Raw genomic sequence first — 15,337 nt, 5'->3', positions numbered from 1 at the left:
CTCCAAAAATATTTCCTCATCATGTGAAACTATGAAAGAATCATCATTATTGCATTAATCACTCTTTTCTAATATTAAATTAAAAGAGTATGGTATAATGTAATTTAAATTAATATTTTTAAAGAAAACTTTTTTGGCCCTGCACTGCAGGCTGTAATTGGAACTGAATTTAGATTTCAAATCAATAATTTTTTTTTTTAAATTCCATAAACAGAAATAGCAGCCTTTGAAGTTTTCACATAGTAATATTGTTTTTATTGTATGACAGATACAAAAAGTTCATATCCTATCACCTTGTGAGATTGGATGGTTATATAAAGCCTGATTTACCTCACATCCTTTGCTTCAAAGCTGAGAACTGTAAAGTGGGTTATCTGCAAACTTTCCATTTTAACAGAAAAAATGGGAAATTTCCATTTTCTTCTTCTCTTGGTTTTCTTCTCTTTTTCTTGTTTGTTCCATGGAGGAATCTCCAGAGCTGTTAAATCCCAAGGTGAATCAGAAGAAGTATGGGGTTATGTTGAAGTCAGACCAAGTAAGAAACAAAATAATTACCTTTATAATTTCCATAATCCTCATTCATTTTGGCTTAATGTAATTCAATCTGAATTGTTTTGTTTCCTTTTTTTATTATAAATAGAGGCACATATGTTTTGGTGGCTTTACAGAAGTCCTTACAGAGTTGAACAGCCTTCAAAGCCATGGCCAATCATTCTTTGGTTGCAAGGTGGACCTGTAAGTAATCTATATGAATAAAATATTCGGAGAATAGTTTTGACCTTTTTTTTTTTTTTTCTTCATGTTCTGAAATCTGAAATTGTGTTTTTCTAAAGGGTGCCTCAGGAGTTGGAATTGGAAATTTTGAGGAGATTGGGCCATTAAATACGGATTTGAAGCCAAGGAATACCACTTGGTTGAAAAAAGCTGATCTTTTATTTGTGGTTAGTCATGCATAATTCACAAAGAAAAAAAAGAAAAAAAGATGTGTGTGTTTTTCTTTTATCGCAAATTTAATGATTTTAATGCGATATAGGACAACCCAGTTGGAACAGGGTACAGCTATGTGGAAGATACAGAGATGTTGGTGAAAACTGATAATGAAGCAGCAAGTGATTTAACTACTTTGTTGATGCAATTATTTAATAGAAATGAAAGCCTCCAAAAGAGTCCATTGTACATTGTAGCAGAGTCTTATGGAGGAAAATTTGCTGTCACTGCCGGATTATCAATTCTAAATGCCATTGATGCTGGTAAATTGAAGCTCAAACTTGGAGGTAAACACCAAACACCCCTTTGTTGCCATTAATAATCCACCAAATAATTTGTCTTAAAACAAATGTAGGAGTTGCCTTGGGGAATAGCTGGATCTCACCAGAGGATTTTGCAGTAAGTATCTTCATGTAAATTGTTAAATTCCCAGGGCAATTTGCAGCATTCAATGCCTGCATTTGTGTATTATTTAAAATATGGATGATTACAGTTTTCTTGGGGGCCTCTTCTTAATGATGTTTCAAGGCTAGATAACAATGGCTTGGAAAAATCAAACAGGTCTACAGATTTTTTATTTTTTCCCCTTTTCTTTTGCCAAAAAGCAAATGTATTTGTGTTATCTGATAAAATCCCATTTGGAAAAACCAGTCTAGCTGAGAAGATTAGCCAGCAACTCAAAGATGGTCAATATACTGATGCAACTGACACATGGAGTCGACTTGAATCTACAATTGGTGCCAACAGCAATTCAGTGGTATTCTAATTTTTCATTTCTTTTTAACACATTTGGCCACAAAAATTGTTTCTTTTTTTTTTCTCCACCTAATTATGAGTAAATTTGCAGGATTTCTACAATTTCCTTCTGGATTCAGGGATGGGACCTGTAGCTTTAACAACTTCAGCATTTTCCAATGGAGTTTTTTCAGTCAATAGATACTCAAGATATTTGAGTTCCTTAAGGGTTTCACCAGGCAATGATGGACCTGATCTTGATACTTTGATGAATGGGGTCATCAAGAAGAAGCTTAAGATTATCCCTGATAATGTCACGTAAGGATTTTAATTCCTCTGTTTTTTGAAATATAATTTCTGCAAATGTACTCTTTTAACATTTTGATACAAAAGCACCAATATTCATGTGTTTTAACAGATGGGGAGGGCAGTCAGACTTTGTTTTCTCATATTTGTCAGGTGATTTTATGAGGCCAAGAATTGCTGAGGTAAAAAGTTAAAAAGTTTTTTAACAACCAGTAGTTAAAATTGCTTAAACTAAATTAATCTTGACCTTTTGCTTGTGTTTCTCGTTTGACTTCAAAAGGGATGTTAAGTGTCTCTAATTTCTATATTTTGTTGATTTTTTCCCCTTCAGGTTGATGAACTCCTTTCAAAAGGAGTAAATGTCACTATATACAGTGGGCAGGTAATACTGTTCCAAACTTTCTCAGCTACAATAAACAACTTTTTACACCCTAAATATCTTTTTTCCTTTAAGTCAAAACTAACTTATAATAAACAAGTATATGCTACTTTTACTGCTATTTGAGTCAAATGCTACCCAAAATAATTCCATGAAGTAGCTGAATTTAGGGCAGCTTTTACCTGTTTTTTAGGGTTTCTTTTTGTGGTTTGAATTTTTACCATTAATTAACGATGGTATTGTTGGATGGATGGGTTATTGCAGCTTGATGTGATATGTGCAACAAAGGGAACTGAAGCTTGGCTTGATAAGCTCAAGTATGACTCTTATTTTCCCTTTCTATCTATGCCTTATTGGCCCTCCAAAAACACACCTACCTTTAATGCATTTTGTCTGTTTCTTTCTTTAAGTACTTCTATTAGCAAATTCTAAGGTTATGCATTTATAAATGTTTAAGATTAAGTAATTTAGACATCTACACTCAGTACTTATATGTTGGAGCACATGCATTAAAAAAAACTTAAGCCTTTTTAATATTTGAATATATGCAATATTTGACATTGGGAAGAAATGAGGATTATATAAACATATGGACTCTTGGAGTTATTTAGTTCATATATATATATATATTTATGTATTAATGTCTTTAGGTGGGAAGGATTGAAAGAGTTTTTAAGCAAGGATCGAAATCCTCTTTACTGTAAAGAGGATCAAGCCACCAAAGGGTTCATCAAATCATACAAAAACCTGCAATTTTTCTGGATTCTTGGGGCTGGACACTTTGTAAGTCTTCTAAATCATTATTTATCAAACCCCATCTTTTCAATCTCAAGAAATACTATGATTGTCATGTCTCCATCCGTCACCTTCATATATATATGATCATCATGCATGCTATTATTAGAGGGAGAAAAAAGGTCATAGACTCATCATATATATAAAAAAAATTGATCAAAAGAAAAAAAAATAGTTGCAGAATGTCAATATATGTATATAATAAAATGAAATTTGTCAATGAAAAATTTATGGTGAAGGAAAGACAAAGCACTGGACACTGTCAGTCAATCGATATGTCTTATCTGACAATTTATATATGTATATATATCCAAAAATAAAATAAAAATTAGTCATGTATTGCTGAAAAAAGGTATTAGAAGATATATGCATTATGGAGGTGAATTTAAGTATGTTAATATTATTATTAAGGCTAATAATTAAAATTTAATGAATTATTGAGTGCAGGTGCCTGTTGAGCAACCCTGTGTAGCTTTAAACATGGCTGCGGCAATCACGCAATCCCCAGCTGCATCAACTTCATAGACCCAAAACAAGAAAGAAAGAAAGAAAGAATTGATGGGATTTATTGACATTTCAATAACAATGAAAAATAATAAAAAAAAGGGTAAAAACGACAAGGAAACAGAGGGATTGGCTTATCTTATCTTCAGAATTAGTAGTTCAGAAGCTGAGAGACTACACGTAAAGCAATTATTAAACAGAAGCAGGTAGATTATTGATGCTATTATGTTGCTCTGCTCCAAGTTGTAATTATCATTTACAGGAGAAGAAAAAAAAAAAGAAAATAAGTGAATTCCTTTGACATAAAAAATTGATTTTAGATATTTATGATATAAGCGAAAATTAAATTATAATATTTTGAGAATTTATATTAACTTATAACTTTACATAGATTTAAATCTAAATTATATATATGTATTAAAGCAATTAACTTGGTTCTATATATATGCATGCATGGTGCACTGATACAAGAAGCTAAAATTCCTATATATATATGTTGGGATCATGAATTTTGACAGAGTAAATCTTAGACTGTGCAGTGCATTGTGCTTTTGACCGGGTCCTAAGAAATATACCCAAATCCCTAGAGATAAGAGAAAGGACGTTAGGGGAGACTCTGAGAGGGTCTTCACTGCAACGCAAAAATGACAAGAAACAACAAAATAACTATATTCTGCACGCAATCTAACATCCCAACAGGCCAACCCAACATTTAGTATAGCCCCTTGCCGTTCCCTACACGTCGTTCAGTTTAGTTTTCAGTTTTGTATGTTAATTTTAAATTTTTAGATTAATTTTGCTAAAATAAAATTTGTTTTATGAGTTTTGAATTTTATTTGACCCAATTTCAAATATTTTTTTCATAAATATTTAAAAAATAAATTTTCAAGAACTTTTGAATTATTTTCACTATTGTAAATATAAAATATTTATTTTATATCATAAACAATTAGAATTAATTATATATTAAACAAAAATAAAATTCTATTCGATTTGGGATAACCATAATTTTTAAACTTGCATTTCATAAATTGTACATACACCTTAATTTGAATCGATTTTTAGTTTTTCAATTTTTTCCCAAAAATAATATTGCTGCTATATTATGTAAAAATAATAAAATCCTTATTTTATGTAAACTCTTCACCTATATTGAATACAATGAAGCATTTTGCACTCAATGCTATTCATATAATTATAGGTACAGCATCATATAAAAAGTATATATATTTTTGTGGAACATATAAAATATTGCTGCTAGCTAAAGGAGTAAATGCCACTGCTCTGCTATATAGAATTGAAAAGGTAAGACTTCTTTCTTTCTTTTTTACTTGAATTATTTATAGGAAAACAAATTAATATTTCCTATCATAAATAGTCTCATATGTCAATAATTCATAATAAATAAAATGTATAAATTTTTCTAATTTGTAATTTTAGTCATGTCCAATGTTATTAACTAGGTCATAAATTTTCATAAAAAAAACTCTAATTATGTTTAAGATTTTGAATCGGTTTCAGATTTAATTCTTATGGAATCAATACTATAGCTGCTTGACATGAAATTTTAAACTCATTCTTGTTTTTAAATTGTTATCTTAAACTGACTCTAAAATTAGGAGAAGGTACTGATTGCATTGATCTTCCAATTGTGCCTGCAGTCGTGAACTCATGACCTACAATCAGTACCTTCTCCTGATTTTGGAGTCTCGAACTCAAGGCGTGGATGTTTTGCTCCACAGCTTAGGTGTGTAGTATTTGGAACATGGTTAGTGACGGCAACGTTTGTTTTACTATGATTCAGTCTGTTTGCCCCAACAGGTGTGTTGTGAAAACTAGAATCCTTAGCTTTATTCAAGGCATCATAAAGTTTAGCTTTGGATTTTATGATCTCTGAAACAATAGTCTCATACCTATCATCAGCTATATGAATAATCCAACAAAGAGATGAGAACTTATCAAGCTAATAAGTGGCTTAAAATCAGGGTATGTTTACACGTGTGCACGCACATATATATGTTTGAAATTTTTTAAATAGGACAAGAAAGATACCAAGAAGTGATTGTATGATAACACGTGCAGCTAATTGTTCAGCCTCCTTATTTCTACTAGTTTCCCTTCTATAAGTCGCACCATTGAAAACTAAAGTAGACACGAAAAGGGGAAGCACTCCTCCTGAATGAATAGTATTTTATTGTATGTTGGCATTTCTAGATTTATCTTCACCACAAATTCATTTAAGATAGACTTGCGAAATACCATATCCTAAAGCACGAGCAACCAAAAGTTTAGCAAACCCTAAAACAATTATCATACTTCTATTTGATATGCAAGTATGATATACCTATTTAACAATCCTTAGTTATAGAAAACATTTTCCATTTCCTATTCTCATTTACACTTTAATGTCTCATTTGGTTATTTAGTGTATTTAACATAACAAATCACCTAATTATCACATAAGTATTAAAATAGTTAGTCAAAAGATAAAGAATAATTAGTATAAATTTATACTTGAAATTAGAAGGGTGAGTAAAACTCTTGTAAAAAAAAATCACTTCAAAATAAGTAAAAGAATTCCCTTCCCTTTGCTCAAAACAAATCGCGAGAGCGGCTAAAAATTACAGAGCAAAGTTATTTTATTGCTAACTCATACACCAAAACATGTTGAAAAAAATAATACTTCAACTAAATGTAGCAAAAATGGAAAGATAAAAAAAACAAAAAATATTTGAAAATCCAAAAACCAAGGATTTTGAACGTAGATTGACTCCTTGACTAAATAATATTTTAATTAATATATGACAATTCGAAACTTAATTATAAATTATTTTAGCCCTAATTATATATATATATTTAATAGGACCCTCGGCTAGCTCGGTACAACTTTTATGGTTTGCATTTGAAATCGATACAATGAATAAATGAAAACAACAAATTAGAAAAATAGATCGCATGTATCATTATCCACAACAAATGCGTTCTCTCGTTATGAACAAGAGATAACTTAGAGATTAAATTATTTTCTTGAATTATAGTTTAATTGGTTGTAAATAAATAATTGAAATTCAAAGTAGAAATTAAACTAATTAGCCATCGCCGTTCGATTGAATAAGACAATTAAATTTATTTACTCATAAATTCTAGTATGATAAAATTGTTATGACTTTAACAAAATTAGAATCGGGTTGAGAAAATAATTTAATTGAGTAAATTAATTAACTTTATTATAAATAAATAATATTTTGGGAATAGAAATTTTATTATTGATAGTGAATAAATTATATGAGTTGGTTAAAGGTCCAAATAACATATATAATTGTACCCAATATATGAGCTTTTTAAAAATAACCTTAAAAAATTAATTAATTACTTAAATAAACTTTTTTTTATAAAATACGAAAATAATCCAAAATCAACAGTAAAAGTTGGTGGAGCCAAAGTGTTTGGCGCCACCGATATGCCACGTCAGCAATTTACATTAAAAAATTAATTTTTTGGTGGAGCTATGTAGAATAGCGTCACTTATATAAATACTAGGAAACTACTATGATTTTTAAAAGTATAAGAGGAACTTTAGCAAATTTACCTTTTTCTGGTGGAGCCAAATATATTGGCGCCACCAGATTTTAAAAAATTTCCTGACACCCTATTGGCTATTTCCCTATTCAAAGTTTCAAACAGTTTTGAGGTAAATTTTGTATTTTTTTTGTCAGATTCTTTGTTTTGTTTTATTACTTTTTTTCTTTCTTATTTATTTATTTATTTACTTTTTAAGTTTTTATTGTCTTTATTTATTTATTTTATTTATTTGTTTATTATTGATTTTAAAAACTTGAAATGTATATTTGAAATGATTTATAATATATTTTAAAATTTTAAATATATATTTTTGAAAATTTTTTAATTTTAAATATATTTTTAATAATATAAAATATTTAAATATTTTAAAGATATGACCTTTCAAATTTATTATTAGTTTTATAATATTTTAAATGTATATTTTAAATTTTAAATATTTTTAATTTTACATATAATTTTTAAATTATGATTTTTAATTATTTTAAAGATATTCAAACCTTTTTAAATTCTATTTAAAATTTTAAAAATAATATTTTATTTAAAAAGTAAAATTTGAATTAATTAGAAAAAAAAATTGTTAAAAAGATTTATTTATTAAAAATATGACTTTATTTTAAAAATATTTATTTAAAAAGTATATTAAAAAGTAAAATTTAAATTAAAAATTTTTAAAAATTATAATCGGTCACATCGTATCGTTGATATCAACAATTTGACTAGTTATAAACCTAAATATTAATTAAAAAACAAAAGAATGAATGTTATATAAGGTGGGGTTTAAGGAAGAAAAGGGAAAAAAAAGTAAGTTCTTTAAAATTTTTATTTTGTATTTACATATTTTATAGTAATTGTAATATAATAATTAATTATATTGTATTTATGTTTTTCTTAAATTATGCAAATATTAAAATGTCTTCTGGAGCAAATATGGATCACCGCAATTCAATATTAAAATGTCTTATGGAGCAAATATGGATCACACTTCATCTAGGATCAACGAAACAGTAAAATTAATTATAAATTAAATAAAAAATCATTTTAGTTTCTCGTCTTTTCTTGCTAATCACTACTCTGCTCAACGTGTTTTGATTGCATGAAACTGATCTCTATTTAGTTGTTATTATTCATTTTTAACTATTTTCTTGCATGAAATTAATCTTTACTTGTTAGTTATAATTTTTTAATTTTAGTAAACATTCATAAATTTATATATTAATTTTTTAATATGACGACCTTTCTGCTTGATTTTACTGTTTACTGTGTTTGGTTTCATTTGTGGGGTACAAAAAGTTATATTTGTCTTTAACGAGTGAACTTTTTTTATAAAAGTTCTCGTATGTAAGATAAATTTTCGAGTTTGAATATGTCTAGTTTATATTATATGTAAAACTCTATATATTATTATAGATATCAATTCAATAAAAATTTTTATTTTTATATTTACCCATACCACCTATAGTTTTTAGGACTTTATTATTATTATTTTTATGTACTTTTTGTAGTTATATAGTTGCATTTAGTTTTGATGCTTAACTATGATTAGGATATAATAATCACATTTGATTTCTAAGTGTTATTATTAATATTTTATGACAAATCTTCATTCTATTATTAATATATTATTACTTATTTAATTTAACTTAAATAAAAAAATACTTAGAATGGCTATGTTGGGATAGTATAAGTGTGATGTTTTGTTTTCTCAAACTTTCAATTTTACTCTTCAATATATAATTTTATGTTTAGATTATATAGATAATTGATTTATCATATTTTTATAAAAATTTACCATACGGAGATGGGTATCGGGTTTTGAAGTTGCAGTTTCATTTTCCCAAGCATGATCCGGACGAGCGGGTTATGCCATACTTACAGTTGGCATGATTTGGGGACGTCGCATTGATCCGGAGGTTTAACCTGAGGGTGAACTTAATATTCGTCTTGGTTGAGCGGTGGTGTACGGAGACCCATACCTTCATTATGTCGTATGGGGAGTGCACAATCACATTGGAAGACGTCGCTATGCAACTTGGGTTACGAGTTGAAGGTGATGTGGTCACGGGTCGAAGCAAAGTGTTGGAACCTTCAGTACTATGCCACAGATTGCTTGGATGGTTCCCTAGTGATGGGGAGTAGAATTTCACATGCTTGACATTGGCATAGTTGAGAGCAAATTTTAAGGAGTTATTGAGCAATGCCACTGAGTACGAGATGATGTGTGCTGCTCGAGCCTATATTACGTAGGTGATCGGGGGGTACTTATGCCGAACAATACGTCTAATAGGGTCCACTTAAAGTACTTGCCTCTATTGAAGGATTTTTCTCGTGCCGATAGTTACAGCTGGGGATCGGTAGTGTTGGCCATATTGTACTATGAGCTTTACCGAGCAACAAAACATTGGGTTAGTAACATAGCTAGTTGTCTGGGTCTACTGCAGTCTTGGGCTTTATACAGGATGACGTTTCTAGCGGCTGTTAGGCACCAACCATATTCATAGCCACTTATAAATAGGTAAAAACAAAATTATACTTAACATTTAATGACTCATAAATGTGGATAATATTTTCCAAAGTTTAACTGCTAACGTGTTTGTTTCGGTTTTAGATGGGCCATGTCTCTGAAAATTGGTGTGAGCCAAACATTAATCATTTACCTCTAAATGATAGAGGCATACGCTGGAGAGAAAGTAATATATATTTATATGGTTTTAAGTAATGTTGATTTAACTTATCCACTTGCAGTATGTGATGTGACTTGACTTATTATGTTATATCGTGCAGTTCTTGTGGATGCCGTATTCTGTACTGAACATTGCAACCCTTATTCCTCAGTGGGTCTACGCTGAACTCCATATGTGGTGTATTAACATGTTGGTGCTCAACTTCTCAACTGAGTGGTACAACGATGATCGAGTTATGCAAAAATTTTGGTTTAGACAATTTTTGCCAGTTGAGCCACAAGAATTTGCTGATATCCACAGTAAGACTATAAGGAGGAAACATACAACAGATTAAAGCGTGGAACATCAATGTTATGTAGCACTATGGAATGCTCGGTACGACAGGCGGCTTAAGATGCATTCCTGCATGTTTGACTTCAGTCCCTCGGCTGAATACATGTAGTGGTACATGACTCGATGGTACATTTATTCATATGGTGGACAACTTATGATAGTACCAGGTCACAGCTATAGACGTGAAAATCAATCTATGAGGGAGCTAGAGGATCAACATATGGTGGAGCCCGACTCAGAGGACCGAATTTTGAACATATAGGACCAATGGGTTGATGCTTTTTGTGATGAGTCATAGAGCAGTTCATATCACCTGAACATTGACGGTTCGAGTTCATATAACCCAGATATGGGTGGTTTGAGTTCATATCATCCGGACATAGGTAGTTTGAGTTTATTTCACCTAGAGTAACCACCGATATCATTTGATATGTTTGGTAATAACATGTACTCCACCCCATCTCTGGCCACGTTCGATTCAGCTGTCGATCCTCCTAATGTGTACAGTACACCTCAACGTCCACCCTGTCAACGAAGGCCCTTAAATTGCTATACCTAGAACGACAATACCACTCCCGGTTCTTTCCAATTTTAAGTTATGTAAATTTCAAGTGTTATGTAATATTTGTTGTATTGGTTTAGGGTTCCACAACTTATATATTAGTCTTTTTTTGTATAATTTATAATATCTTTTAAAGTATTAAAAGTTGCAACTATTAATTTCAAATAAAAGCTTAATACTAAATAATACAAACTTTATTTCTAAAAGATCATAAAATGCAAACATCAGGTACAACATTTAATTTCTTTCAGTCTGTGAAGATTGACTAGTGTAGACGTTTCCATGAGGACATTTGCTCCGATTGTGGCCAACCGTTCTACATATGGTGCAACGCTTTGGATTGACTTGTTCTCCTATATCTATGTCATTCCAAATCCTCATTGTTGTTGGTCTACCTTTGATTCTCCTATGAAGTGACCGATCTAGCAACATCTTGAATGCATGCAGTTGCACTTCTCATGTCGATACATCCCTTAATATGGGGAACTCGTTACCCCAAATACGTAACGTATGTTCAAGTGTGTACACATCGTCAATATGTTGTTTGACATTCAAATTGTAGGTAGCACACGCTGCAATCCCATGCGCACACGAGTACCGTAGTGGTTGAAACATCCCGCACTCACACTGCCTGTTTTGGAGATCAACTCCGCAGGACTGTGGCGGGATCCCCGGCTGAGACTGATATACTCTGTCACTTGAAAAGTTTCCAAATTTTGGGAATGTAGTTCTGCATTCATCGACCTAGCCCTTTGAGCGTTCTCTTTCATGGCATCCCTGATTTTTTCAACGTGCACGAGTCCTGCCTCTAACTGTTTTGCTTGTTTCAACCCCATTTTTGGTATTAAGGTTTCTAGCCTGTAAAATGTGGCTGAAAAAACCGCTGAAATTGGGAAGTGACGCATACGTCTTTAGACGGAGTTAATAGCCTCAACGAGGTTAGTTGTCATATGATCATATCGATACCTCTCGTCAAAATATTGAGCCCATTGCCACAGCTCCATGCTACCCAACCACTGTCTGAAAGAAGGTTTGGACCTCACCATATTAGTCTCTAACCTCGCCAACTTATGTCTGAATTGGGGTGCTTCCAGCTCATATCCTACGTATGTATTTTGATAAAATTCATTACCATCCGAATTAGGAAATGGACTCAAAATATTTACAAATATGAATTTAAATACAATATTTTTACCCATGTTCACAATTCGTTTGCGTCAGTTTTTGTTCTTATACTCATTGTGGAAGTTGACAGTGATGTGACGAATACAATAGATGGACCTCCACGGAACCTCGGATTGTTGAATTGTAGCAACAAGACCCTTCGATTTGTCAGAGATAATGCAAATGTTGTCTTGCTTGACAACATGTCTCCGCAAGTTCTAAATGAAATCTGCCCACGATTTGGAGTTCTCCGACACAATGACAAAAGCGATTGGTAGTACATTTCTGTTACTGTCTCGTGCAACCGCAATCAGAAGTATCTGCGTGTATTTTCCATAAGGCCATGTTCCATCAACTTGCACTAGCAGTTTGCAGTGGGAAAAGGCCCTAACATATGGATCCAAAGCCCAGAACAGTCAACGAAAAGCTCTTCTCCCCAGTTCCAATTGTCCATTAGGGCCTTTATAAGGCAACGTTTGCAAGTCCACGACAATTCCTGAGATGTACTCCACCATCGCTGAAATCCAATCTTGAAGTTCATTGTATGACTCATCCCAGTTGCCGTACAATTGTTGCATGGCCATTTGTTTTGTCCACTACGCTTTCTTTTATAACACTCTATACTAAAATTGAGCTTGCATGTCTGCGATCAATGTCGACACATGAATGATTGGGCTATCTTTCACTAGTGGCATGATGCAGTTACAAATAATTTTGGCATCTAATTTCTGGTGTTCTTGAGACATATGTGCGACAGTACATGTATGATGCCTTTTTAATTTTCGTATTTGCCACTGTTGAGTCCTCTGTATAAATGTAGCTCGAACTTGCCAACCACACCCATCACCGGCTCTCTAACATTCCCTAACATATAATGTCGGTATAGATTTGGCAACCTTACAATCAATCGACAACTTCATGTTATATTATTTGATGGCAAACACACAGTCCGCTTTATTCTTGAACTGTTGCCCAGCGAACAACTCCTTGAACTATGAATTTGATGCCAATCTATGAGCAGGTACTATATCAGCATACTCAGGGAACTCAGATGCACGCGCTATATCTGGATCAATGTTCAACATGTCGCCCCCAGGTTCATTTTGTAAAATAATGCCACGACTCGGGTTACTAAATGAAGGGCCGTGAACATCTTCAACCTCTTTCGGGCCTTCATCATCGATATCGTCAGGAACCTCATCAACATCGAGGTCACTAAAATCTTCAACGTCTTGATTAGAATCTTCACCATTATTGGTCATTTCTCTAACATTTGCCTCTGTGCTTATTATCACCTCCGAATGTATTTGTAGACGGAGACCGGGCGTAGGGTTGTTATACGAACTCCCACCATAATTAGGATTTTTGGGTATCTGCGATGTCCCTTCCCATTCTAATTGGTCTGTCCATCTAACATTAAGATTAAAGTCAAATTCGCGATGTTGACTTATTGGACTAACATTCTCAACAGGCTCTAAGTCTGTTAACTCAGCAAATAATTCAATTGGTTGGGGGTTCTCACTCCTAGTCGACCACCATATTTCCATTATAGTGCCCAAGTCATCATCATCTAATAGCTGCATCTCACAAAATTTGAATGGATCTGTAGAGATTGGAAACTTGTAAAATAATTTGAACACCCTTCCACAATGGATAGCTATTTTCGCACTGATTTTCCTTTTCATTTCTGCTAGCTTCACATTTTTTTTGAATCACAAACCTACTCTTTGCCGACCTTGAAATACAGAACCAACATCACCTTTTACAATTTCATCATAAAAAAGAACATACACCAAAAACACCTCATTATTCATCTTCAATAAATTTTTTGAACTCTCCTACTGAACACAACAATTTCACCATTTTATATATGCTAGAGAACTAAGAGGTGGAGCCATAAAGAATGACTCCACCAAAACAAAATATTAAATATTAAATTTTTTATATTAAAAAAAATAAAAAAGTACACTATAAAGTGATGGAGTCATTTAGAATGGTTCCACCAAATAAAATATTAAATTTTAAAATTTTAAATTTAATTTAAAAAATGTTTGAATATATTTAAAATTAATTTTAAAATTAATAATTTTAAAAAAATTATATTTAAAATTTTAACATTTAAAATATTATAAAACAAATAATAAATTTGAAAGGTCATATCTTTAAAATATTTAAATATTTTATATTATTAAAAATATTTAAAATTTTAAAAATAATTTCAAAAATATATTTAAAATTTTAAAAGAATATTATAAAACATTTCAAATATACATTTCAAGTTTTTAAAATCAATAATAAACAAATAAATAAAATAAAATAAAATAAGGACAAATAAAAAACTTAAAAAAAGTAAATAAATAAAAAGAAAGAAAGAAAAAAAGGAAAAACCAAAACAAAGAATTCGACAGGAAAAAAAACAAAAAGTTTGACTCAAAACTGTTTGAAACTTTGAATAGGGAAATAGCGGATAGGATGTTAGGAAATATTTTGAAATCTAGTGGCCCCAAATTTATTTGGCTCCACTAGAGAAACGTAAAATTGCTAAAATCCCCTTTATACTTTTAAAAGTTACAGTATTTTCTTAATATTTATACAAGTGGTGTCATATTACAAGGCTCTACAAAAAAATTATTTTTTTAATATAGATTGCTGACGTAGCATGTTAGTGGCGCCAAACACTTTGGCTGGCTCCACTAACTTTTATTTTCGTATTTTATAAAAATAAATTATTTAAATAATTATTTAAATTTTTAAAGTTATTTTATAAAAAAACATAATATATGGGTTCCCACAAAACGGTTTGCATTGCCCACCTAATAATCTTTTTAGGATTACATGTATTTTCTATTAAAATATTATCATTTTATTTTTTCGTGTTTAACTAGAATTTTTATAATTTTTTTATAAATATAAAAATAAAAATCAAACCTAATCAAATCAAATTGAATTATCACAAACAATTTAAAAAACCAAAAATAAAAATAAAAAATCGGCCGAATTGAATTCAACTAACCCCTATATACCATTACTTTATAGAACATGTCTAACCTGTTTCTAAACTCAAGTCTAAAGTCCATTATAAAATTGAGAGAAAGTACGGACTCACCCCTACGTACTATTAGAGGCTAAAGTAATGATGTGTCTGATTCTTTGTTTTTTCATATTCAAGCCTTTCTGTTCACATTTTCTGATTACCAGATTTCACCACAACTCAAAGATGAATCGACAGTAATTAATGCTCTGATCTGTGCCTCATCCGCCTCCTAAAAAACAATCCAATCGTCTGCATATTGTCCCAAATTGCTAACT

At 31.2% G+C, this 15,337-nt stretch overlaps 1 protein-coding gene across 1 annotated transcript; it reads left to right on the top strand.

The window, feature by feature from the left end:
- The first annotated feature begins 206 nt into the window (after positions 1–206).
- Positions 207–4,059, top strand: LOC108465723 (serine carboxypeptidase-like 51). Its single transcript, XM_017766106.2, has 13 exons — positions 207–535; positions 641–735; positions 834–941; positions 1,034–1,274; positions 1,343–1,386; positions 1,481–1,548; positions 1,639–1,744; positions 1,835–2,040; positions 2,141–2,210; positions 2,360–2,410; positions 2,672–2,724; positions 3,058–3,190; positions 3,650–4,059. The coding sequence occupies exons 1-13, from the start codon at positions 403–405 to the stop codon at positions 3,725–3,727; spliced, it is 1,386 nt and encodes a 461-aa protein (XP_017621595.1). The 5' UTR covers positions 207–402; the 3' UTR covers positions 3,728–4,059.
- The last annotated feature ends 11,278 nt before the right edge of the window (positions 4,060–15,337 follow it).

Source organism: Gossypium arboreum, chromosome 9 (assembly GCF_025698485.1).
Source record: "Gossypium arboreum isolate Shixiya-1 chromosome 9, ASM2569848v2, whole genome shotgun sequence".
Classification (NCBI taxonomy): domain Eukaryota; kingdom Viridiplantae; phylum Streptophyta; class Magnoliopsida; order Malvales; family Malvaceae; genus Gossypium; species Gossypium arboreum.
This window is presented reverse-complemented; position numbering and strand designations above follow the sequence as displayed.

Excerpts from the sequence above, each read along its gene's own strand:
- LOC108465723 (XM_017766106.2), top strand. The coding sequence starts at position 403 with ATGGGAAATTTCCATTTTCTTCTTCTCTTGGTTTTCTTCTCTTTTTCT. Across the intron at positions 536-640 it reads TTATGTTGAAGTCAGACCAA|AGGCACATATGTTTTGGTGG; the intron begins GTAAGAAACAAA and ends TATTATAAATAG. Across the intron at positions 1,745-1,834 it reads GTGCCAACAGCAATTCAGTG|GATTTCTACAATTTCCTTCT; the intron begins GTATTCTAATTT and ends GTAAATTTGCAG.